The 25,967-nt window shown below is 45.9% G+C and overlaps 1 protein-coding gene across 5 annotated transcripts in view; it reads right to left on the bottom strand.

Moving 5' to 3' along the window:
- NFATC1 (nuclear factor of activated T cells 1) overlaps nucleotides 1-23,706 on the bottom strand; it is a 111,329-nt gene extending 87,623 nt beyond the window's left edge. For all 5 annotated transcript variants that reach the window (XM_042840056.1, XM_042840057.1, XM_042840059.1 and 2 more), the window contains exons 1-3: nucleotides 23,606-23,706; nucleotides 18,235-19,333; nucleotides 9,677-9,836 (exon numbers count right to left, since the gene is read on the bottom strand). In XM_042840056.1, the coding sequence (XP_042695990.1) occupies nucleotides 9,677-9,836; nucleotides 18,235-19,333; nucleotides 23,606-23,687 (1,341 nt within the window). In that variant the 5' untranslated portion in view covers nucleotides 23,688-23,706. The remainder of the gene's footprint in view (nucleotides 1-9,676; nucleotides 9,837-18,234; nucleotides 19,334-23,605) is intronic.
- Nucleotides 23,707-25,967: the final 2,261 nt, after the last annotated feature.

Raw genomic sequence — 25,967 nt, 5'->3', positions numbered from 1 at the left:
TACTTTTCACAGAACTGTATTTTTGCACAAGTATGATTTCGAGTGGGAAGGGAGGATGGCTCTCTCCAGTGAGACAGATAGGATTTTTCCTATTAACATCAGTGGGACTAGCTTTTGGTGGTGACACTGTATTACCAATGTAACAAAGAACATAACTTGTTGAACGGGACTTGGCTGTAGGTAGCTGAAATGTTGAGGAACACCCAAAAGTGTAGCATTGCCATGCCTGCAAGTGTTGTTTACTTTTATTGTGGCTCCAGTTGAAACCCATGGAGTAGACTTTTAATCCTTAACGTACATTATGTCTGCATGCAAACCACAAGCAGGAGTTTCTCTGTTTTATTGGGTACTGAAACATTAAAAACAGGTGTTTAAAATCCATATTACAAATCTGTCTGCAACCTGTATTATTTTTACTATGTGCAAGTAAATTGATCACTAGTGTATTTCAATTGTTTTAGTGAAAATATACAACTGCTGAATTGTTCCTTACACATGTGGAGAGAGGGAAAGTTTATTTGATTTTGCTCCACTGACAGCAGACAACAGACTTCACTTCTATATATTTATATAGCAGATGCTGTAATGGATCATCTCTTTCATGGCATGTATCAAAGAACATCTCTTGAGCTGTTCTTCATGGGGAAAGTCGAGATAAACCCCTGCTCATCATTAAAGCTGCAATGTACTTCTAGAGAGCAACTGAGTAATTTGACACCATATTTTCCACCGATTCAGTCTGTTAGTTGGAACAATGACTGATTAAAATGGAAAATCTACACTATTACCACATATACCGACACTCCAGATTATAAGGTATAGTACAGATGTGATTTTACTCTTCTTACATACAAAAATCAGAGAGTATAAACCAGAAATTATTCCAAAGGAGTTACCCTGATGTGAAAGCGATCTAAAATATGAGCTGGCCCCACAATACCTTCATACAGAATGCACTCAATATAATTTTTGTGGCGTTCTGTGTAATTTGGAGTACTAAGAAGAAAAATAAATTGTTTGCCCTGAGATATTACTTTTAGGAATAGAGGACAGATGTCTAGTTGCTGAAGCAGACTTGTAAAAAATTAATCACTTGCCTCATACAGGTTAGCAGTGTTTGGCAGGTAGGTTAGCACAGCTCATAATGAAGCATCTGGCTTTTGGTAGAGCTGCATTTTAATTTTAACTGTGTTTTGTTTCAGCTTTTGGGCCCATATAAACGTGCAATAATCTGACAAGTCTGGAGCGGATTTGCTGATTGATAACATTGGTGTAGATCTTCTAAATTGCAACCAAAACTGCAGTCAACTGAATTAGTAACTGTGCCTCAAGCTCAGCTCAGTGCCTGGGTGACCACTACTGAACCTCCCTACAAAGTCATTTTAAACCCAGTCCTCAATCTCTTACCCATTCAAATTATTTTCTTAAAATCAGCTAAATTAACTACAGTAAGCAACTCCTAAGCACATACTTAGATAAGAGGGAAGAATATCTTTTGTTCACAATCACAACCGACTCAAGCCATCGCTTTTGGGCAGCATGCACATTCTAAACACAGCACACAAGAGTAAAATTTCATCAACAGTCTCCAATGAACACCTCGAGCACTAAGAACTGCAGCCCCTTCAGACCCGCCCTGATGTGCTGGGTTCGCACAAACGGGATCAAACACCCTGCTACTTCGATTGGTTCTGTTCCTCTTTTTTTTTTTTTTTTTAAATGTTTTAAACAAAATATTAATTTATTTTTTTTTTTTTAAGTTATACATTAACGGTATTGTATATTTTATAAGGGCTGCTCCAAAAGTAATGCCTCCTGTTTTATTGTGTTGGCCCACAAGGCAGATGTTGGTGGTACAGCAACAGAGGCTGCACCTTCCCACTGACACCCCGTTACATGTCGCTGCTGTGTGACAGATGGCAGCAGAGTCTGACAAAGTGAGGTCTGACATGGACGTGTGTATGGAGCAAAGACGTGTCACTGAATTCCTCCACACGGAAAAAAGGGCACCGACTGACATTCACTGACACCTGCTGAACACTCATGGAGACCAAAAAGTGGGCGCGAGAACAGGGAGGCAGCGGGTAGTGCATTCCAGCAGAGGTGAAGCAACAGTGGATCACCTTTTCTGGTGCAGATGTTTATGAGCATGGCATGCAGGCTCTTGTTAATGGCTGGTGAAAATGCACAGCTAATGGTGGTGACTATATAAAAAATAGTGTTCTGTAAGTGAGAATTTTCTCTGTCAAATAGTGTTATTGTGCTCTTCGCACAATAGTTGTAGTTCCCATGGAAATAAATAGGAGGCATTACTTTCAGAGCAACTTAGGTACACACAGTCTAAGACATTTCCTCTTCACCCAGTGAAGACAAAAGGTTGGACGCCCATCTATTAGAGCATGAATTAAACAAGTGCTAATTTTGTTTTTACATCATAACCATTTTTTAAAAGGAACACTTTAAAGGAGGACAGATCACACTGCAGGCTCCTGGGCTCTACTACATCTCAAAAGTGAGCACAAAGAAAAGAATTTGGAAGCACAGTTCTGCAAGCACGTTTGCAGCACCCTTAGCAGCAGTAACACAAACGCCCAGTTTGTGTAGGTATTTTCCAAATGCACTGCTGTGAGGAAATTGCCTATGTCAGCCACTGATTATATTCACCTTCTTTTGTTTCTGTCTTCATTGACCACCACCACTACCACTGGAGGACAGTCCCACACCCACAAAAATACTTTCACCTTGTTTTGTTATGTAGGGAACAGAGAGGGGACAGATTTCTTTTTTTTGTTGTTTGTTATCTTTAGATCTGACCACTTGTGATAAAGGTGAATGGCAGCTTCTAGAAAGAAAATTCAGCAATGGAGCATGAGATATGGCATTTACAACTTTTAGCAAGGGCTATGCAATATTAAACAGGTGAGAAGGAGGGGTGGAAAGGAAGGACAAGAAGAGCACAGCACTCAAACAAGTCAAGGTTGAGTCCTGATTCTTCCCTGGTGAGCAGCAATACACTTTTTAAAGTAATGCTTCCAAAATCATGATAAATCACCCTTTCAGACAGCATTCCAAAAAAATCTTATATGTTGCAAGCATTTCACCGATGTAGCATGACAGATGAGGACAATGTGAATGAGGCAAAAGAAAATGAAGACTACTACTTTTATGCTTACTTTTTCTTGGCCTTACAAAGACTTGCATCATGTTGTTTCCAGACTTTTAGAGTATGTGAGCTGTTCATCACCAAAGCCATCAGACAAGGGGAGCAGAAGAGATGGTTCTATGAGATAAAGTTGACTCCTCCACTTCTTTGCTAGGTCTAACCAGGATGGAAAATATTCACTCATCCATGTAAAAGAGGTACCATGAAACAGCAACGACACAGTTTGCATCTTATCAGTAACTGCCAGAGGACAGATGCCACAGAATGACCGAAACATAGAATATCCTGAATTAGAAGGGACACACAAGGATAACTGAGTCCAACTCCTGGCTCCACAGAGCAGCACATAAATTCAAATCCTACGTCTGAGAACACTGTCCAAACATTTCTTGAACTCCTTCAACTTCAGGCCATGTTCCAGGGCTCAATCAGCCTCTCAGTTAAGAACTTTTTCTAGATATCCAACCTGAACCTCCTCTGCTACAGCTCCATGCCATTCCCTCGGGTCCTGTCGCTGTCACCAGAGGGCCAGAATACTAGCAGTGTTTAGCTCTGTGCTAACAGGGACAGTGTGTGTGCCAGGCAACAGCAATCTATGTGGTAAGCAAGAAATGGAGGAGAGGAGCTTACATGAAAAAAAGAAGACTCAAAGGTGCTGAGGTGCAGAGGCCATTCCAAGTACACGGTTGGCTTTCAAACACCATCACTAAACTGTGCTTTTGGAGCTGCCAGTGAGTGTGAACTGAAGGCAAACCCAGCAAGCTGTTCTAAATCCTTCAGGCTGGAAAACCAGATTAAATATCTTGTCATCCAAACAGTCAGGATATGTCCTATAGCATCAGCCAGGCTGAGCATGGGTGAGGTATCATTTTAAAAGGAGAGTGGAGTGCATCACCCGAGCGCTGGCTGGTGGAAATTTTGTTTATTCGCTTGCAAAGGGCTGATGCTCTAAACAGCAGAAGCCTGTCCTGAAGATCACTCATAAATCAGAGTTGAAGTTGCATTTTCAGGATCATTAAATTCTCACTGGCTGACAGCAACACTCCTTCCAGAGTGGCTCCCTTCTGGTCTTGGCCCTTCCTAGGTAAGCCATAAGCTACCTATATGGAAGTGCCCTGTGGGACCAAGCTTTATATAAAATACCAAAAAAGAGAAACTCCCTTCTTCCCAAAATATCATCTTCTAATGATGAAAAGCTGCGGTAAAAAACTTTCAGTGGGCTTTCTTCCATTTGTTGGATTTATAGAAGCAATAACAGCCTTAAAACATCTGCCATATCATTCTACTTTTCAGTTTTGATTATCTGTCTGCTAGTTTGAGGCTAGTGTTAACTATACAGATGCAAGAAGTGAGAAAGCCATTCTGCTTAGATTTATTCTTATTAGAAGAATAAGGCTGTCCAAAGGAAGGCAATAAAACATAGGCTCCTTGTTTGATTTGTTGTACGGTCTCATGGCTTTGTGCTATTAGTTGCAACCTGGCTAACAGGTGCTTGCTAGTGTCTTTATATTCTTCTATAAGAAAGGATTATATTTCCATCTGGATAATAGGGTGACACTCTTCTATAAAGAAGTTAAAAACAGCACAGAACAGAAGTCCACTCTGGTACAACAAAATAAATCTTCTTTTACTAACAAGAATATGGCTTTGCTCTGCTCTGACCAATGAACAGTGGTAAAGGGAAATTGGTTAACACCATTTTTTCCATATCCATTCCTTTTGGTCAGGCATCAAGCTGCCAGGAGCTGAATCAACCACGGACTGTTCTTCCTCCAGCTCCCTTGACTCACCCAGAAATGGTGGTGACCCTGCCTCTTAAAAACAAACTCACAGTGTTTTGGGTCCCCTACCAAGGAAGCACTTATGCACGTACTCCAGGTATGTGAAACATCCCATACTGCGTGCTGAAAAATGAAGCACAAGCTCACCACAAGCTCACTGCATTGCTGGGAAGGACTTGCCCTGTTCTGCCTGGAAGAGCCTTTATCCCTTCATCTCCTTCCTGTCATCAGCTACGAACACCACTTTCCAGTCCTTTCCTTTAGCTGTTTATTTCTCTCTCCCTCCCATACTGTTTGTGTAACTGCACAGCTCTATTACCTCATGCTGTCAACTATTTGTGAAGCATTACGTGTGATGCAGTGGCACATGAGGCTGTGAGGTTCAAACACAATACCCCAATTTGAATACACTTGTAGCTCACTGGACTGACTACAGCCCCCTGAAGTTACAGTGGTTTGATATTCTGTAAGGGGCTCACGCAAGATATTCAGAGCTCTTGGGTCTTGAAGCTGAAAGGATTCAGATGGGTATCTGTGGTAGCCAGCTGCTGGACTTTTGCAAGGCCTTTGGTAAGGTCCACCATCGCACTCGTATCTCCAAATTGCAGATAAATGGATTTGAAGGGTGAACTACTTGGTGGATAAAGAATTGGTTGGATGATCACAGCAAGAGTCTTCATGTACAGGTGGAGGCCAGTGAAAAAAATCATAGAATCATAGAATCACGAAGTTGGAAAGGGCCTACAAGATCACCTAGTCCAACCATCCTCCCATCACCATTGCTACCACAAACACTAAACCAGATCTCGCAGCTCCTCATCCAGACGCCTCTTGAACACTGCAAGGACAGCAACTCCACCACCTCCCTGGGCAGCCATTGCAGTGCCACTCCAGAGGCAGTGGCTGCCCCTTTTCTGGAGGTGTTCAAGGCCAGGTTGAATGGGGCCCTGGGGAAACTGGTCTAGTGGATGGCAGTCCTGCCCATGGCAGAGGGTTGGAACTAGATAATCTTCAAGACCCCTTCCAATCGAAGCCACTCCACGGTTCTGTGATTCTATGTTTTGAGATCTTCTGCAGAAAAGACACAACCCAATTCTTTTGTGCAGATCTCCTGGCACAGATATTTTGACAGTGCAAATCAGCAGACAAATCTTTCACTTATTTATTTATTTATTTAAACCTATAAAATTAGGGAGTTTAGGCTTTTCATCTGTTCACAGGCTCAATCAAAGATCAAATTCTGCACTGGAGCACACAAACCACAGGCAGCATGTAGCGTCCCGCTACAGAGCACATAATACAGCGAAAAGCAAAGCAACATCCACTGTATCTTCAGTGTTAACACATTTTTTCCAATAAGAACACAAATCCAGGCCAATGCTAGGTATCTAGATAACAACAACAAAAAAAAACCAACAGAAATACCCACCCCTACAAATCATTTTCTCCCCCTTTCCTGACTGATTTATCTATCTCATACTGAGATGGAACGAGGAGAAAATTCCTGGCATATTTTATGTAAAAAAAAAAAAATAAATTAAACCATAATCAGAACTTTTGAATGTGCTTTTTGACTATTCTATGAATTTTTTTCTTTCACCTTTCACTCCACTCTCCTATGGGAGTAATTCATATGCTTTAATTAAACATTCTTGAGTATTTGGACTTTATCTCACAGATATACCACACCCTGCTTGTAAAAATTCCATCTCAAGCAGCCGAAGTACTTGACTTATCCCTAAGAGGAGTTATTAATTAGAGTGACTGCAGACCATATATTTATAATCTGGTGCCATCACTTCCCATGGATCCCAAGCTTTTATCTGCAGATGACTTACCTGCAGCTAAAGCAGAATCATACCTGGCTGGAATGTAACCCCCATCTTGTGCAACTGCTCATCACCACTTTTAAAATGAAGAATGGAAGACAAGTCCAAATGGAAGAAATATTTAAGATGTTTAAAGAATTTTTTAAACATATTCAGGCTAGCAGGCCTGATTTCACTCCCAGAGTGGTCAGACCCCCAGGTCTAACTAGCCTCACCTGACACCGTGTGATCCTTGCAACCCACTGGGGCACTGGCTGGACGCTGACTTAGAGGGGGAGAGTACCCCAGTCTGAAATCACCAGAGGAAATTACAAGCAGCAAAATACTTCCACAAGCCAGCGGATAAAAGCTAGTGCCAGCCATGAGCTCACCAGCATTGCTCCCCAGAACCCCTCGTTGGCCAGTGCTCTGCAGCATTTTTAGCCTCCTAGGTGAGCCAGCTCCCCTCACTCTCAAAATGCTTAGCAATCAAGAACACGGTTCAGGGCTGCTGCAGCAGCCAAACATCCGCACAGGCATGGGGAAAACATGTGAGAGGGGAATATCATGCTACAGGACTCAGCAAAAGCACTCACCGGCAACTTTATGCTCCTAAGTGCAGAAAGGAGGGTGCAGCCATCCCTCAGAGAAACATCCAAAGGAAATCCTGCTGGCACGATGCAGACTGGGAGACAGCCTGCAGGAGTCCCCTGTAAGCAAGCCCTAGCCAGCTGATGGAAAGGTGGCAAAAGCAAGTGTCACTTCCCAGCAGTAGGGACAGGAGTGTGCCTCTTTGGGCAGCACACAGAGCCTGCCGGGCTTGTTGCTACAGCGGGTCAGCAGTAGTCCTCACCTGAGGGTGAGCTTGGAAGCTTGGACTCCTTTCTGTGTAACTGAATTGAGTAAAACCCCTGACACAAACACTCGCGACACCTGGAAATATGTTGGTTCAGAGCTGCATTTTACAGCTTCAAGTCAGTCACAGAATTACCAGAAGTTACTCCCCAGATTACCTCCTCTTCCTTTATTTCTTTGCAAGCATTTTCTTTTTTTTTTTTTTTCTTCCATTTCTGGTCTGAATCAGAAGCTGTTAAGTTTTTCCTAAAACAGATAATTCTGGCTGGGATGACAATGTCAGTATGGAGCAGCTTTCTCTGGCCCTCTTTTTAACTTTTCTCTTTTCATAGAAAAAGATGTTCAGGTTGTAGTAAAAGTACAAAAACATGCATCAGTCTTTGTTAAACCGGTAGAGTCAATTGACATGGCTCGGACTGGCTGCTTCCTCCCTTTTCCCTTAATGCCCATCCACAGCTTCCTCCCTTCTCCTCTCTTCGGACACTGTGTTTGAAAGCTGCACGCACACTCCCTGCAGGCTGGGACAGAGGATGATAGGGGAAACGTCTGGATGCACTTAGTCCAATTAAGTGTTGGCATCACATTCAGTCTTTCTGAAGAGCACGTAGGAAACTGTAAATGTTAGGCAGGCCACTGTGAATTGATGTGTCCCCATTTACATTTCCTTGCATCAAGCCACGGACAGAGTAGGTATTAATTGTCATCAAGTGCACTGTCACAAAACCCTCTTTAATATAATTCACAAGTGTTGCGCTAAAACCTTTAGTCTTTCAGCAGATCACTTCCATAATCCCATGTCACTGATGGGTTTTGGCAGAGATGAAGAGCAAACTGTGTTTGCTGCTGACAACTCTGCCACACTTTCCGTTTTTAGCTGCCGCACCAGTACACAAAATCTGTAATGGCACTCCCTGCTGAATGTCATTTCGAACTGGCAGCATTCCTCCGAGCTGTGTGCTTGCTAAGAGAGCTTTAATGCAAACAAACAGACACACACGGGCCCTGCAGATCACCCTTGTGCCACCCGGCCTTTCCTAACACCGCTCCTCTGACAGGAACATTTGTGGCATAAAGCCAAGCTGAACGCAGAGCCAGCTTGTGCCTCACTCCCACAGACCGTGCCATGACATCCGTGGGGCCGTGGGGCCAGGTCACTGCGCCAGGGCAGTGGAAATACCTGGGCTCCCCTGCATGGAGACTCACAGCCCAAGCAGGGAGCACTCACAAGTTAACTCTGGGATAAGAAAGCAGCCAGGGAGGAGGGACAAGCACAGCTAGCTCTCTCCTACTTCTTTCTTTTTTTTTTTTCTAAACAACTAAATCTTGTTCTTCCTGCTCCTGAGAAAACTCCTTTAAAAATGAATGAGACTAGTCATGTAACTGAATTAAGGGTCAGCTTACAGTGTTATTAAATTAAATGCTTTTATATACAGTAACTGAGGAGCTTGGTAGCATTCATGAAACTGGATTCAGACTTCCTCAGATATTTTCCAAAGTGGCTAGAAGGGTTTAAGGATCTAAACAGAACAAACTCATGAAACCATGCTTTGCACACTGCAATATCTAAACTAGCAACATACTTCCACATGGCTGCTATGGCTTTGCCCTCCAACATGTGTTCACAGCTCTGATTAGATCCAACCACAAATTCAGGACTAAATGTACTGAGACACGTCCCCAGCTGATTCCAGTATAATCTGCATGTCCGGAATCTGACTGCACAGACAGGTCCATGGTCACAGCATTCCAGCTATGCATCTCCAACTTGTGTACTGATGCACAAAAAAGCAAGAATGCATTTGTGCCACATTCACATTGCTAAGACTGCTGAGTGAACAGTGAGGAGAAGGAAAGGAAGAGAGCAAACAGATGCTATTGCCTTATCTGTAATAAAAGCTTAGTCTGTTAAGTTTAAAATATGTAAAATACACTGCACAGGCATGCTCACACACAGTAATCTCTGAGGATGTGAAAACCTCCTATCACGCTTTTCAGATTTGGAGAATACATGGTGCTAATCACAGAGTGCCATGACAAACAACCTGTGCTTCCACTGCACATTTTGGTACCTGTACAATAGGGTGGCCCCCAGCAGATGCCTTCACAGCCCCTCGACTGCCTTCTGTCTCATAATGAGCTCGGTGGTGGGATTTGGGCTGCACTTCAATACGCAGTTCATAAGGTCCTGAGTGAGATGGCAGCTGCCAATCAAGGGCAGGCAGGGATGGGCTATAATGGAAAGGAAAAAGTATTAAAAATTAGCATCAAGTACAATATCACAAACCACAAGCGTCCAGCACTATTACTTTAGAGACCATGTTTCACAGTTCATCCTTCACCATCTTACATTCAAAATTTCATCACAATGGATAATGACATGACATGAGTAATTTGGGAAGTAATGGTTATTTTATGAAGATTTGTGGGTTGAACTTTGTTGATAGCCCAGATGCTTTGTAAATAAAAGATAGTTTGTAAATAAAATGGGAAAACATTAAGAGGTGGCTTACAAACATCCTAATATATTAATTCTTGAATCAAAAGGTAGGCAGAATGACAGAGAGGAACTTAGGGGAGAGTATTTCAGCTGCGAAAGACAATGCCAAACCAGCTCTGGAGAAGTTATACATTTAACTAATCCAATGGATTTAAACAAATCTGCATAGTTTACAGGCAATAACAAGAAGGGCATTTCCCAGCTTTCTTGCAAACAAGAGAACATCTCACAGGGTCTCAAAGCAAAGCCAGTCTCTCACACATCACAGGGAAGCAAGACCCGAAGTCAAAACGTGGTTACAAATCCCACCAATGATGACGCACGAGCCAGAAGAAAATCCAGCTCACTCTTCCGGCTCTGTATTGACTCAGCAATTACTAAAATATTAAGGACTCATTACTATCACAAAAGCAAGCAGAACTGACTGTATGCAACAGGGAGGGAGCGTCATTCTTAGAAACCCACATCCAGAGTAAAACCACACTTGAAAACATTGGCAGGAGAGCTCAGCTGCAAGAAATGCCACACAGATGCTCTGGGGAAAATGAGAAAGAAATGAACAAATGTCGTTGAAAAAGTACACCAACGTATTGATCTTAAAATCAAAGCAGTAAGCTTAATGATCTGGAGCCCAGTCAGAGGCTGGTGGCTGGGATGTACCAGCTCCCTGCCCTGCCCTCAGGCGCTGGTGCCAAAGTGGTATGAGCAGCATGACAATGACCACAGGAAGCTGGCTGGGAGGGAGAGGATGCAGCAGAGCTTCTGTGCTGGGTACATTTATTACAGGCACGTATCCATTTCATTTCATTTTGTAATGTTTATCCAGTACTTATCACCAGCATATTTCATTTGTATCTGCTGGAGTACAAGTGCGTGTGCACTCATGGGACTTAAGGTGGTGCCAAGATTTTCAACATTATCTTCTTCACTGCCTATAAATTTGCCTGTTTGAGTAACTTGAATGCCTATGGACAAGCACTACATGCATTACAGAAATCCCCAAACAACTTGAATGCCTACGAAACAAGCACTACATGCATTACAGAAATCCCCAACCTCTGTAACTAAATTTCTGTAAATGGTGGCTGCTTTACACTCAGTCAGTCATTATCTCACAGCTAACACTTTCCACATACTCCATCTGTGCCACTGCAGCCAGTCATGCTGCTCTGGCTGGCGAGAGAAAGCTGGAGCCTCTGAGGGCCCACTGGAGACACTACAGCCCAGAGCTACACACACTCCAAGCTTCCTGCTGCTCTGCTCCCCAGCTTTGCCCCAGAACAGACAGGGCCCACCTTGGGGACAAGGAGATGGGTGTTTTGACTCCAGTCCATGCTCCTGCACAGCAAGGCACTGCTCAAGGCACTAACAATGAACAATTTGTGCAGGCAAGCTTTTAGGTAGGCAACAAATGGTGTCCAGGAGAGGCACTAACACTTCTTGCATGCTCTTCTGCTATTGGACACACAGCAAAAGAGCTAAGAGCCACCTAAAAATTGTAGGCAATTGGCCACTGTTGAAGCCACTCTTCCTTGTCTATGCTCTAGGTACACATTCTTTAGCCTGAAAATCTCTACAAGAAAATCTGGACAAGCCTTATTTGAGTAATGATGAGTGACAAGGCATGGAGCAAAACAGCTGTATCTCTCCTGGTGATGATCACCATACATTTTAAAACAGATGTTTCTGATTTTAAGTAAATTCTCACTTCATTGACTTTTTTTTTCTTTTTTTTTTTTTTCTTCTGAAAACACAACATCTATCCAATTAAAAAAAATTAACATAACATTAAAAAGGCCTGCTCTAACTGGCAGCATGTAGCCCACAAGAGCAGACAGATATTTCTTACAATTTAGGGAACCATGTAATAGTTCCATGACTAATTAGACCTTTTAAAATAACCAACGCAACACACTTTCAAATTAGCATCTGAAAATGTCAGTGTAATTAATTTATGAATTTCATGTTTTCAAACAAAGCATGAAAATAAAAATACGTTTGCTGCTGGTCTGCAATCTATCATCAAAATTCCAAACTACCACCTGACCAGTTATAAATTGACAATTAATGACAGTTTTCCTGATAAAGGAAGCAGAGTGATGCATTTGACAGTGCCACTGGCTGGGGCTGTAAGAGCTATTTCCTATGTTAGGTTATCTTCACCACACACTTAATTTCCTGCAGCTAAATGTGGTTAAAGAAAAAAAATCACCTAGCAAACTGTGTGGTGGTAAAGTGAAATCTAGTTGCTGCAAGCAGACTTTATCAATTTGAAAACTACTTCAACTAGCAAGCATCACGTGGAAGGGAGATGAGCCGCTCCACTAGCAAGGGGAGAGAAAGAGAAAGAAAAGATCTTCATATCAAACATACATTGGTGCATTTCCCTCTGATTGAATTTTCCACCAACTGAAAATCTGTCCCATTCCATTCCATATCATAATAAATCTTACAGCATTCATTCAAAATGTTGTAAAGAGAGATGATTGTTTCGAGGCAGGTTCACAAAACCCGGTGTGAGACTGTAAAGAACTTGCTCAATGTAACTACGTCCTACATAAATCAGATTAGAAAACAGATGAATTGTGATTTATTTTGCATTTGCCAGATACACAACGTGATTAAATCATAAACAGATTATCGAGTCTGGCTGACTTCTGCCTTTAGCAGAAAGATTTATCAAGTTACAGGGTAGAAAAAGAAAAGATATTAGGCAGCACACTGGAATATAGGCAGAGAGGAAACAAAGCCAAAAACTTCTATTAAACTCTGCAAAGGTGTTTAAGCCCTATTTTGATGGTTGTGCATTTGGGAATTAAATTGACACTACACTTTCACCGCATGAACTGCTAAGTGCGCAAGGTCATTTGCAAAACACTCGCAAGCATTTTTGCTCTTGGCTATGCAGCTCTGCAAAGGGCTTTGGAACCACTGCTGGTCTTGAAAAGAGAAGAATCCTGCTCCTTCACCAGGTGTCACAGAACGAAGTCACCTACTGAAGACAGTGGCATGACAGCAGCAGAAGCTGCTGCCCCAAGGAGCAAAGCGGAAAGTGCTTTCCAGCAGCTCAAGTAAAACAAGTGACGTAGCCGAGTGTGGCTGAGACTTCATGCCTTCCACTGAACTTCAGAAACAAAGGCATAAACCAGAGAAACCACAGGGCTGCTGAACCTTCTAACATGCTGCTAAGTTCGTCCCAGCTTCAACTGTACACCAAATGCAAATATGGTTATGATTTATTGCTTATTATATGTCTCATGTTAAAATGGATGGCTGTTTAAAATCCTTGCACGCTTTTCAGAAGCATAAGAAAACAGCACATGTCCCACTGACTTGTGGTCTGAGAAATACACTTGCTTTGTATTTCACTTTATATTTCACCTCTGAGAGGACTTTTTTTTTTTTTTGTTTTTTTTAATTTCCTGTCTGACAATTGAGCAACCTGGCTGTGAGCTGTTAAAACAAATGCTGCATCCCACCCCAGACTTGGCTGTGCCTTACTGGCATGCAGAGCAATTTGCTTCACTGTGCAGAGCTTTGGCATTCCTCACACTGAGCTCCAAGAGCACAAGTCATCATCATGCTCACGGACAGATAATACACAACACAACCATCCTGAAACATAACATTCAGAGACAGATTTGCATAGGAAATGCTTCATTTGTTGACGTAGGTTTAGAGACAGAACAAGTACCTATTGCCGCAGGAATGGCAGCAGCAAGTGGCTCATGTTGCATCTCTGCTTGTTCTGAATTTAGTATCACATGGTGCTGAAATGAGCTCAGGAGGGCAGACCATTAATAAGGAGCTCACAGGGGTGTCTAAACGAACTGAGAAGCGGCCACAAGAAAGTGCTGGGAGGATTTAAATCAAACAAACAAAATGGTTTACTGAGACAAGTTTCCAAGCAGACCTACACAACTGAAAGTTGGTGCCACATGGTGGCAGACTCAACTTGTTGGAGCTTGAAGATGGCTCTACGCAGCATGAATAGAGCAGGGAAGATGAAAAGCCTGGATAGGTTCTCCCCTGTCCCCTCCTTCTTCCCCCCAGTTAACACCAGCTAGTCCTGGGAACTGGTTACCAGCACTTGGCCAAAAGTCTCTGTCTTACCGGGCCATGCCCCAACAGCTCAGCATTTGCTTTGTCTGAAGAATTTCCTCTGGTTTGCAATAAACACAAAAGCTTGCCATAAATACACAGTTCAGCAAAAATGGTGTTGCTGCGCTTGTGATGGTCCTTCTCCATCTTCAGAAACACTGATTTTGTGGGAAATTCAAATTCTCCCAAGTAAAGTTATCCTTTCTCTAGACCAAATCCTTTCAGCTAGACCAAAATATCTATTTAAGCAAAAACAAGAATATCCAAAGGTCCATAAATCAAAAGAATAACGAGGGAAAAAAAAAAAAAGCACATTAAACCCATTTTTTTTTTTTTTAAGTAAATCATACCATTTGGGACCTCAGTGAATCATTTGGAATGCTTGAGTTTAATACTGCCACAGTCACAGAAGTGGAATAAAAAAAACTAACAAATAATGAACAAGCCCAGTGACACAGATAAAAGCAAAATGTGCTTTTGAAACTGGCAGACAGATACCCAGCCACACATTCTCTATATGCAAATCACAGACTCTGTATGTAAAACTATATGTCTCTCTCTGTGGGTTCAAGAACTTATATGCATTATTTTTCAGGCTGGAAAAAAAAAAAAAATACATATACAAAAACATACAGTAGGGAGCTTTTATAAGCCACCTGGAACTGCCTGTCTATTCCTGGAAGCTCCTTTTGGAAGCTCCTTTTGGTGGTAGACCTCACACATGCCATACGTCTGACCAGCAAACCCAACCGTTTCTCTCCTCCCCTTTCCCCACTACACTACTTCTGAAGAAAATTGAAGTGTTACATGCCAACATGCTTCTTGTTAAACTGATTAAAGCGTATAGAGAAGCTGTTACTTTTCAGTGAATAAGAAGTTGTGTTAGTTAATGAGAGTAGCTAAAGAGGGAGATGTAAAAAGATGTAAGACACTCAAAAATCCAGCATTTTCACGAGTGCCAATCCTTTCTGCTAAAGTAAATAGTCATTTGGGATATGCAAATGGGCGGGTAAGAAATAAAAAGCAGAATCTTAATTTTGGATAGAGTCCCGAATACGGTGTTGTTGGTTCTGTTCTCATATCCAAAGGGAAGTCAAGCTCTGTAATTCCACGTTGCTTTTGACATTTTTGCCTGTGAGAGGCTCTCAATCGCAGAGTAAGAAGAACTGATATAGCAGTATCAGAGAAAAGAAAGCAATTGTTTCAGGGATGTTGAAAGAAAGTACAGAGTATCACCTGCCTGTACAACAAATGGCAGATAGAATGCTTCTCATGGTACGCAGAGGTCTGGAAGAGGTATGACTGCTGCTGCCGCCTCACAGTTGGCTCTGAAGCTTCCCATGTAAATCTCTGCTTGGTCTGTCAGTGTTTTCCACATCCAAAGCCTTGGACCCAAGACGACGAGTTGCAGCTCACAAATGGAGACAAAGCCCAGTGCCAACTCCATGGCAGCCCTTGGATCTGCCCTCCCATTCTCCCTCACCAGACTCAGCACGTGCATGCCAACTGCCATGCAGCAATCCGGCTGCATGCTGGTAGCCCTTGGTGGAGGCCTGACAGCCAAAGCCTGCTCTGAAGAGCCCAAAGCTGGCAACCTGGAATGAGCTTCTAAGCTGATGGGTTGCACAGAATCTTCAGAAATCACAAAAAAGACAGAGCATAAAAAGATTGTATTTCCATTGAGCCAGGCATTACTCTCTACTTTTATTATTCCCTGTTGTTCTAGTACTTGGAAATACAAAAATTGATTGAGTCTTACTTGTGAGAAATAAAAAAATACGTCAGTTTCAGACATAATATTAAAAAAAAACTCTTTCTTTTTTAGATTAACGCCTGCCATAAAAACATGGGTAAAGAGACATTCACGTGCTCGGCTGGTGCTGCTGGAGCTCTCAAATACAGGGAAGAGGAAGAGAAGGAGGGAAAGACATCAGTGATTTTCCAAGGCACGCTTGCTTTTGATGAAAATGTTATGTGTATTCAGGAAGAGACTGAGGAGGTAATCAAATATGGTTATCTCAAAATCATTACAATCGGGTAGATTTTGGAGCCTGAGTTGTTTGTTGGAACCTAACCCTAAAGTCCCCGCAGTTGAAATAGAACAGATGTGTGAAATAACAGGAAAAAAATCCAGATCTGTTGTGACAAATTCTTAACCAATTTTTTTTGAAAGATTTAAAATAACACAGTTTGTGTTGCGTTGGCTGTGATCCTGTTGACGTCTGTGCTCATTGCCCAGCGCTTTCATATACATAAAGTTAGAGGTATTTTTGGTGGAAGGAAGCATGGTCAGTGCATCTGATTGGTAAAATTACTTAAAATCACATTTCGACAGTAACTTCCAACTGCCCTAGAGCACGAGTTAATGAGATCACATGGAAACATATTGCAAACCAGGAAACATATTTTATACGAGACCAAAACAGTGGAAAAAATGTTAAATACACAACGTAGTGGGGCTCCGTTTTGTACACTTCACCTTTCTTGTTTGTGTTAGCACACAGGAATGCTGGGTGCCTTCTGACTGACTACAACAAAGCGCATAAGGGCGGCTCTCTGCAACAGAAAGATAAAAGCGTGTTTGGTCAAACTCTCGCACTGTTGCCCTTGAAGTCTTTGGCAAAAAACAGCCAGACACAAAAGCCAGTGTCCTGTCATTCTGACAAAATCAAATTCCTTTATACCTTTGGAAGAAGAATGCAAAAAAAAGAAACTTTTTAAATACGTGGAAGGCTCTGAGAGATTTGCTGGGACTGAAAAGTATCCCAGTGCTCACTTCCAGGTGGCTCCAGCAGACCCAGTGGGATGGCCACATTTCCCAGTTCTGAACTGGGCCAAGGCCCTGCAAGGAGCTTAGACAGTGCCAAGAAGAGAAGATCAGGAGTGACGAGGAAGGGTAAGGACAGCATTACACAGAATCACAGAATGAACCTTAGAATGGCTTGGGTTGGAAGGCACCTCAAGGATCGTCTAGTTCCAACTCCCCTGTTGCATACAGGCTTGCCAGCCACTGATCAAGTACTAGATCAGATTGCCCAGGGTCCCATCCAGCCTGCCCTTGAACATCTCCAGGGACAGGACATCCACAACCTCTCTGGACAGCCTGTTCCAGCACCCCACCATCCCCTCTGTGAAAAACTTCCCCCTGACATCTAATCTAAATCTCCCCTCCTTTAGTTTAAAACCATTCGTCCTCATCCTATTATTATCTACCCACGTAAAAAGTTGATTTCCCCCTGTTTGTAATCTTCCCTTCAATACTGGAACGTATTGAAAATGTAATGAAGTTTCCCTGTAGCCTTCTCTTCTCCAGTTTTTGGACACAGATCACATCAGAGAGGTGCTGGATGGAGAAAAATGTGTCTGGCAATGCTAAGAGCCAAGGACACTGCAGCTGTGTGTCCACTTCTTTAGTGCAGAGTCCTCTTATGATGAACAAATATGACAAGAATTATCAGCTTCCAGATGAAGTTTTCTTCTTTAAACAAAAAATGGAAGGGAAGAAAAAAGAAAACCAGTGTCCAACACAGATTGGCAAGAAGCTTTCAGATAAAGTTTCAGATGAAGTAAATGCTGAAACAATGTGTAGAAGAACCACATTCCTATTCTGTTTGTATTCACAGTCTATAACAAACAAAATAATGGGAACATCTCTTAGTCCTGCAACAAAAATGTATTTGGACACGATGAACCACTGAAGTAAAACCTCAGTTTGATGGTACCAAATTGACCTAGCGCCTGACAAAATTCTGAATACCCCTGAATATCCTATTTCCACACTGGCTGAACTGGGGCCCGTTCTCATTCACAACCACCATACAATCCACTCTTGGAAAGGCCTTTTAATCTTTCAAGGATTTACTCATGGTCGTGCCATACCAACAACAGAGGCAGCATCACGATAAACATCTAAATGGAATGAGTCAGTGGGAAGATTTGACAGGAAGCAGATACAGGAAGGGGAAGGAGGAAAGAAAAGAATACAATAAAGGTATTAGCAGGATTGTCCTCCAAGCTGTGGTTGCTTACCTCATGTAGGATGTAGAAGACAGAGACTTTGGTTTGGCCCACTGGTACGGATGCTGTGGCACAGACAAGTACTGCTCGCAGAAGTTTCCTTTCCTGATATGCTGAAAGCTAGAGAAGTCTTCTGGTGACAAGTCGGCAGTCGGCGATATGGTCCCATGATCCTCGCCAGCCGGTTCAGTTTTGAGAGTCATGGACGGGGTGTGGTCGATGGCAGTCTTCCTTGACTTGATGGGGATCCCATCATTCATATCTATCGTGCTGTCGGTGGTGAGAGCATTTATGGCAGCCACAATGGCAGAGCTGGTGTACTGGTTGGTGTTTCCTAGCCACGTCTCATCCGTAACACTCACTCGCGGTGAGTTCTGTGGCGAAGGCGTGGGGGAGTGATGCGGTGAGTAGGAGGCCTGCCGGCCATTGAGGCTGTACTTTCTCTTGTTGCAGGGAGATGGAGGCCTGGAGCTGCGAGCCCCCAGCCAGTTCTCCTCTGTGATGCTCGTCCTGGGAGATGTCGATGGTGAGTGCCTTGGAGAATTGAGCAAAGTGCAGGCCACCATGCCACGCTGGTACCCCTCCTCTGTGTCAGTGGTCTTTGGAGAGACGCACGGGGACTGCCACGGAGAGGTCTGGGGTGAAGTGTATGGATACGAGTAGTTGGACTCGTAGGAAGACGCTTCAGAGTTGCAGCTTCTGGAAGACAAGCTACTAGCTGGGCTCAGGCAGGACGGGTCTCTGTATGCCTCAAGGTTTGGTAAGTTCAAAGTGGCAGTGGAAGGTGATCGCTTGGCATTTGGGATGGCCTCTTCCACCTCATCATGGAAAAACTGATTGTTGTTATGATGCAGTCCCATGTAAGAAGTGATTTCGATTCTGGGGCTCTCCAGAGCTGGAGCTCCGTTAGGTCTGATGTTTGGAGGCAGGTAATAGTCGGAGGCCCCGCTGTCAATGTGTCCTCCGTATCCAGAAGGATGATTTGTTGATGGGACAACTGAAATGATGGGATTTGATGTCTGAAGGCCATGACATGGAGTTGACAATGAGGAATGTGCCACATTTAGAGGCAAGCCAGCATTTACGTTTGAAGATGTATAATTATAGTGTTCTGGAAAACAAACAAACAAACAAAAAAGAATGATATGAAGCGCTGTACATAAATACTCACTTAATAACATACCAAGCTGGAATGGAGGGACATGACAAAACACACAAGAGCACAGCACTGCTTGACAACCCAGCAGCAATAAGGGAGAAACTGACGACTGCATCTTTGAATATCCTACTAATTGAGCAGCACAAGACAAGCTGTCTTGGGAGGAGAATTTACATGGACTGAGGTTGTCTCAAAGACACTTATGTAAACCTTCAGAGCAAAAAAGGGTGCGTCGGCATTCAGGGGCAGCAGTGCTGCCCAAGAGATGTGCTTTACATAAGCCAGCTTTATTCCTTCCCTGAAAAGCTGGAATACACAAAAAGCACAGAAAAAAAAGAAAAAAAAAAAAAAAAAGCAGAGGCAGGTTACAATGAAGTCCGTGATGAAACGCATTCTACTAAAAAAATTATACACAACTGAAATTTCCATTACAGTGAGTTTCCACCCGGTTCCAGTTAACCAGGTTTTTGGAACAAGACGGATCTATTGACCTGCTCTGGTTTCTGGGACCACTTATCCTCCTGCCCAGCTGACAGAGACCAGGTGAAAGATAAACATGGATGTCTTGCTACTCTGCGACAGATGAAATTCCACTGAAACTGCTGGTTCTTGCAGATGCCACACTTAAATGCTGCCAGGAGCACGCCCTGGGCCAACTGTCCAACTGTGTAACAGCTCTGAGTGCGTTAAAGCAATAGCACCATCGCTGTGGAAAACCTGAAAAGTGAGATCACATCACAGACTTGTGCCAATCCAGCACAGGGGACCAGCCAGATCTCTGCATGCCTCCGTATCTGCTGTGCAGATCAAAGTTGGTCCTTAAGGATCGTCCTCGCTTCAGCCCCCCACCGGCCTGCTGGCAGCCCACCATCAGCATGCGCCAGCTCCTCTCCCCTGCCCTGAGGCCTCATACAGGTCACTCTCTGCTTCCCAGAGACACCAGTGGGCTGTGGCTGGGCAGGTGGGCAGCTCTCAGTATACTCTGACTGATACTTGAACCAGAGCCCCTCAGGCTGGTATCTCTTGCCATGCCAGCAAACCCTTTCTGTCAAGGATGAGGGCTGCTGAATCTGGGGGTTGGGTAATGCTGTTCTGTAGGTCTGTAGGTAGCAGGCTGGAAATAATCCCAGCTGCAGCTCCCCCTGGGTTAGTCCTGGCAGCGGCACTTCCCCACATGACAGAGGGAAACTCTGTGTCCCCCAGCCAGAGCTGGCCTCCATGAAGAACTGGGCTTTGTCCCCCGTGGGAGGCAAGCTCCTGGTGGAGACCGCTGCCCACCTTCCCTGTGCAGAGGGCAAAGCTCTGCTAATTACCACAGCTGTTATTCCCAACAAGAAATGCTCCCAGGAGCGCTGTGGATGCAAACGAGCCTCCAAGATGGTTATGCCAGCCAGCGCAGTCAGCTATTCCCTTTCTTTGTTTATCAGCTCAGCCCTCTCTGGTGTCATCCTCCAGCTATCCTGTGATCGCATTTCCCACTGGCAACGAATCCAAGACAAACAGCACTTACAAAAAATTAATGTGCTTTAGCAGTTTCACAGCTGCTCTGTGATGTTCCAGCTGATTTACACCAGGTCAGGTAATATTTACAAACAATGAGAAACAACGTATTTTCAACTCATTTTCTACTCTGCCATCAGAAACCAGTCACTTAGTGAGGAACCAGAACATGCCACAAATAAAGCTGGAACGTTCAAAACATGATAGAGCTTCACATGTTGTTTAAACTGTGGAACTATGGAACAAGAGGTGCTCCTTTGACAAGGTTCCTCTGACTGCAGTGGTCAGGTGAGACAGAAGTCCACCTGGGGGACTGGAGACCACTCTTTCCAAAACAAGTCACCTTTTCTTGCCACCTTACTGCATGGCAGCACCGCTCACAGCCATCACAAACACCACCACCTCCTTGTCATTCTTAATGAGGAAAAAACACTGAAGCAGTCAGACCCTTGCTGTTCCAGAAAGGAACTCAGAGAAGGGGTCTAAGCAAGGCAGTTTCAGCCCCTTTCTGCTTTCTCTGGCTTCAGAGGAAGGCACCTCACCAGCTACTGGGATGCCGCCTGGCTCCTCCTGGAAACATTCCTGCATTGCCCTACTGCACAACTGGTCCCCAGCATGCAGTCAGACACAGCAAGCAGATGCTCTGTGCTCACCAGGTGGGCTTCATATATCTGCTGCCTGCAGCATCAGCGTCTCAGTTATTGCAATTAATAAATAAATAGACAGTGATCACTATTACCTGAATGACAGGTATGGCATATTAGAAAATCTAATGCACAGCTAAGGTAAAAATCAGACACTGAAGTCTTCTGGAGATCTGCAGCCCAGGCCAAACAAGCAATGTGTAGAAAGTATGCCCAACAAATATAAAAGCCCAAAAGCAAGATCTAGGAACAAGACCAAGTCCTTGGTTTGTTAGCTAAAAACCACCAGCCACAATTTCTGAAAAAGCATGTTCCCGTCCTCAGCTTGTGTTTTCACAAAGCACATGGAGCACACACAGCAGTCTTAACACACTGATGTTTTTCTCACCACGAAAAACCTTTGCACAAAAGCGAATAAGACACACGGAAATGAAATGCCTGTCTCAAGTGGGAAGTGGCCACAAAGGCACAAAGCTGCGGCACATAAAGCAGCAGCCCACGAGCAGCAGGGTGTTTTGGCAGCACCAATAGGGATGAAAAGAAGGTAAAGTTTCAGCACGGATGGTCTCTGCTGTCACGGTGAGCCTGACCCACGCTGCTCATGGGCATTAACTTGAGCTACTTTCTACAAAGACATTTTCAAGAGTTGAGCCTAACATCCCAAGCCAAACACCAGCATCAGGCCGGCTAGTGCAAGTCCACAGTAATTTTGTTGCCACCATGCCCGTACTTGCACTAGGTTTAAGTAGGACAAGAAACAGGATTCCTCCATTTGTAAGCACATCTTCACGTGTTACATTTCACTTCGTGACAACGTTAAAAAAAAAAAAAAAGAAAGAAAAAACAAAACAGATTTTTCTCCAGTTAATTCCACAGAGCATAGGCTTTATTCCTTTCTATAATTAACAGGCTGATCCTACAAATCACTGAGCACCACCACAGTTCTTATTTATACTCTTTAAATAGGAGTGCTTAACACCCTCAGTTCTAAGGGGCTTCAGAGAAGCAGAGGGCTGTGTTACACTGCAATACATTGAGTCGCATCTCGTTCTGTGCTGAAATTCATGCTTTCAGCACTGCCTCTTCTCACCAGGACTTTGACACTTCATCTGTCCAGACTCCTGCTCTTTCTAGGTGCGTAATTCCTAGGAAATTACATCTGTAATGCCTGGTGTGACGCTTTCAAAACTTCATTTTCTAAAACAGAGAAGCTCCATACAACCATTAGGAATCTGAAGGCTTGCTGGAGTGCGGAGTGACAGGAGAGCACTGTGCACAGCTGTGTCCTACACACGGGCAAGGATGTGAGAACCTGCCTCGATTTAAAGACAAAAGTTCTGCTGAACTGAGAAACTGAGACGGCACCAAATTGCCTGCTTACACATGAGCTTTTTAGGGTGACCAGCTAGTACTGAAACTGTGACAGCCGGTCTCGGACCAGGAAACGACGACAGCTTTCTACGTGCGTCCGTTCTGGGCTCACTCACCTCGTTTCTACTTCAAGTACTGCTGAAAGTCACAGAACAGCAGCCGCGCAGAGGCTTGGCAGCGGCGACCCGCGACAAATCCAGGACCGTTATTTTGGTTTACAGATGACCTTCAGGCAACCCCGAGCCCAACCCGCTCCAGCTCACGGCGGGGAGGCTGTGAGCGGGCCCCGCGCTTCTATCTGCCGCCCCGCATCCGCAAACCCCCGCGCCCGGCAGCCTGCGAGAACAGCTCGGTCGCAACCTCAGAAAAACTCCGGGTGTTTGAAGAGCTCCGAACATCCCCGGAGTTAAAAAAATTCCTCTCCAGCCACCTCCCGCGCGGTTCCCATCCGAGTCACAAGGGCACCGAAAGAGAAAGCGTCGGACGGCCGCGGGCACGATTCAGTTCGGCTCGCTTTCTTCCCGGCTGCGCGGGGCACCCCGCCGTTCCCCCCTCCCCTCCGGCCCGCACACGCAGACTTCGTTCGGGAAGGACCCCCTCGAAGAGCCGCCCCGCCCCGCCCCGTCCCGGCACGTCCCCGTCGGGACCGGCTGCCGCAGCATCCCTCCCTTCGGCGACGCTGCCCTCGCCGCCCCTCGCCGTGACCCACCTCCGCCTCCTCCCTCATCGCTGTGCTTGAACTCGAAGAGAAAATCAAAATCAAACTCCTGCTCGGCCTCCACGCCGGTCATGCCTTCCGCAGCCCGCGACGACACCCGCCCCGTTCCGGCACCCTGCTGCCGTCGCACGGGGACACCTGCTGCCGCGGCTGGGCTCTCGCTCCGCGGCGCTGGGCTGGGCGGCCGGCACGGCGGCCCGAGCTGCGGCAGAGGTAATGTGAGCCCTGCCCGACGGGCGGCCTCGGATCTCGCTATCTCCGCCGCCGCCTCTGATCCGCCTCCCTCGCTTTGTTGATGTTTCCGGGTCGATGCAAACCACCCCCCTCCCACTCCCCTCCCTTCGGCGTCGTGCGCTCCCGGCGCGGTTCGCACGCCGTGGCAACCCCCCCCCCCCCGAGCCCTCCCTGCGCCGCCACAGAGGGCAGCGGGGAGGCGGACAGTTTCACCTGTGGCCGCCCGAAGAAACGGCCATCGCCGCAGGTGCCAAGCCGCGGGGAGCCGCGGAGCAGCTGCCCCGGAGCAGCGGCGGGATACGCTCCGCTGCGCGAAGCCCGGCTCCTTCCTCCGAGGGTCCCACCGCTCCTCGTCTGCGAACCGGGAGGCTCCAAGCTTGGCTTATTATTATAATTTTTAAATCTTACTTCGTTGCAGCACCCACTAGTGCCAACTGCGATAAAAAGTGCGGCGTAGCAGTTCCCCACGCGTGCCGCGGACGGACGCGTCTCCGGGCCGAAGGGGACCCGCGGGGCCTTGCAAATGGCCCCCCGCAAATGCCCCCCCCCGCAAACGGCCCCTCGCAAATGGCCCCCGCGGCGGCGCGGCGTTTGCCCCGACCTTCAGCACTCTGCTGCTCGAGGGGGCTGAGGTCAGCCGGGCAGGAGGACAGGAGGACGCAGCATCCACTTGTGTTCAGAAACACTCGCCAGTTAGAGCCCGTTCTGAAGGCTCCGATGTACAAACGACCTCCCCGACCCAGCAGCCGGGGCTCCCTGCCGCTGTGGAGCTCGCAGGCTTTAAAGCCAAATTTCAAAAGGAATAGTTTTTAAAGCAGTTATGGAAACGGTATTCCCTTAATAAACCGAGGGAATACCATTTTCCAGGCTCATGGCTGAAATCTCCACTACAAAGTGCCAGGAAAACACACTTTTTTTCCATCCGAGCCTGTCGTGCTTTTTCCCCTTCCCGCAGGGCCGGGCCGTACCGCAGCCCAAACGCGCCTCAGGCGGCTCGACGGCAGCCGGAGCTCACCGATGGGCAGCACAGGGACCTCGGGGGAAGGCATATAGGCTGGGACAGAAGCGGGAGGTCGTCGGGCGGGCCGGGCCCAGAAGCCAGGCGCCACTTCCCCACGCGCTCGGTGAGTCACCCGAGTGTGCAAAAGCCTCTGCAGCAGCGGAGCTCCTCCGCGTGGAGCTGCCGGCTCTGCGGGGCCGCGCTCCTTCGGGATGCGGAGCCGGGGAAGGGGGACGTTACGCGTCACCCGCGCACGGCCTCGGCCTGACAGCGCGGACAGCCCGTGCCGCCCTGCCCGCATGTGGTACCTGCACGTCGGTGACTTGTGCCATGCCATGTACGGACCGTCTGACGGCCGGCACCGTTGCCGTCAGTAAAATGTTTTGATTGGCGCCTTTCCCCTGGGGGAAGATGAAAGGTGCACAGAGAGGTGGAATGAAAGCGCTGTGTCGGATGTGGAAACAGAAGGAAAGGTTAAGGCGTCGCTTAAAGAAAAAAAACCAAAACATTAATGCCATTCAAGTGGGCAGAGCGAAAGGAGCGAGCCTGAAACGCAGCCCCCAAGCGTCCCCGTGGTGAACCTGGACGGCCCCAACGCCTCCGGGCGCAGAGCAGCCCCACCCCGCAGGCCCGATGGATGGCACGCAGCGTTAAGCCCCGGCCGTATGCTGGGCTCCGCACCCCGCAGCGTCCTAGGAAAAGAGTGGGGTTTGTGGAGCCGTGCCCGCTCCTTCCGCTGGGACCTTCTGTTTGAGTTCCTTCCCAAACTGATGTCAAATTGCCCGTTTTCTTTGACTGTCATCGCTTGGCTACCAAGAGGGACCTCATTTTGCAAGCAGCGATCTTGACCTGTGGGGTTCCCTGACGCGTTTCCTGCATCGGGACACAGCTTTTGGCCTCATTCTCTCAGTCTCTTACAAAATACATCCACGTGGCAGAAAGTTACCGAGGAGGGCTGCTGACATTTTAACACGGGCATCAGAATTGCCAGAGGACTAAAGAGGGGGAACCTCTTTGACAGAAGACTTCACTACGTGCATAGCGTGAGCTGTGTACTTCCCACACGGGGGGACATTCGCTGCCTAAAATCTCGAGGTGCAGCCCCGGGGTTCCGGGGGA

This window comes from Centrocercus urophasianus, unplaced genomic scaffold, assembly GCF_019232065.1.
Source record: "Centrocercus urophasianus isolate 14NV4802_14NV808 unplaced genomic scaffold, USGS_Curo_1.0 seq_11, whole genome shotgun sequence".
NCBI lineage: Eukaryota > Metazoa > Chordata > Aves > Galliformes > Phasianidae > Centrocercus > Centrocercus urophasianus.
Note: the sequence above shows the minus strand (reverse complement) of the source record. Positions and strands in the feature narration are given on the sequence as shown.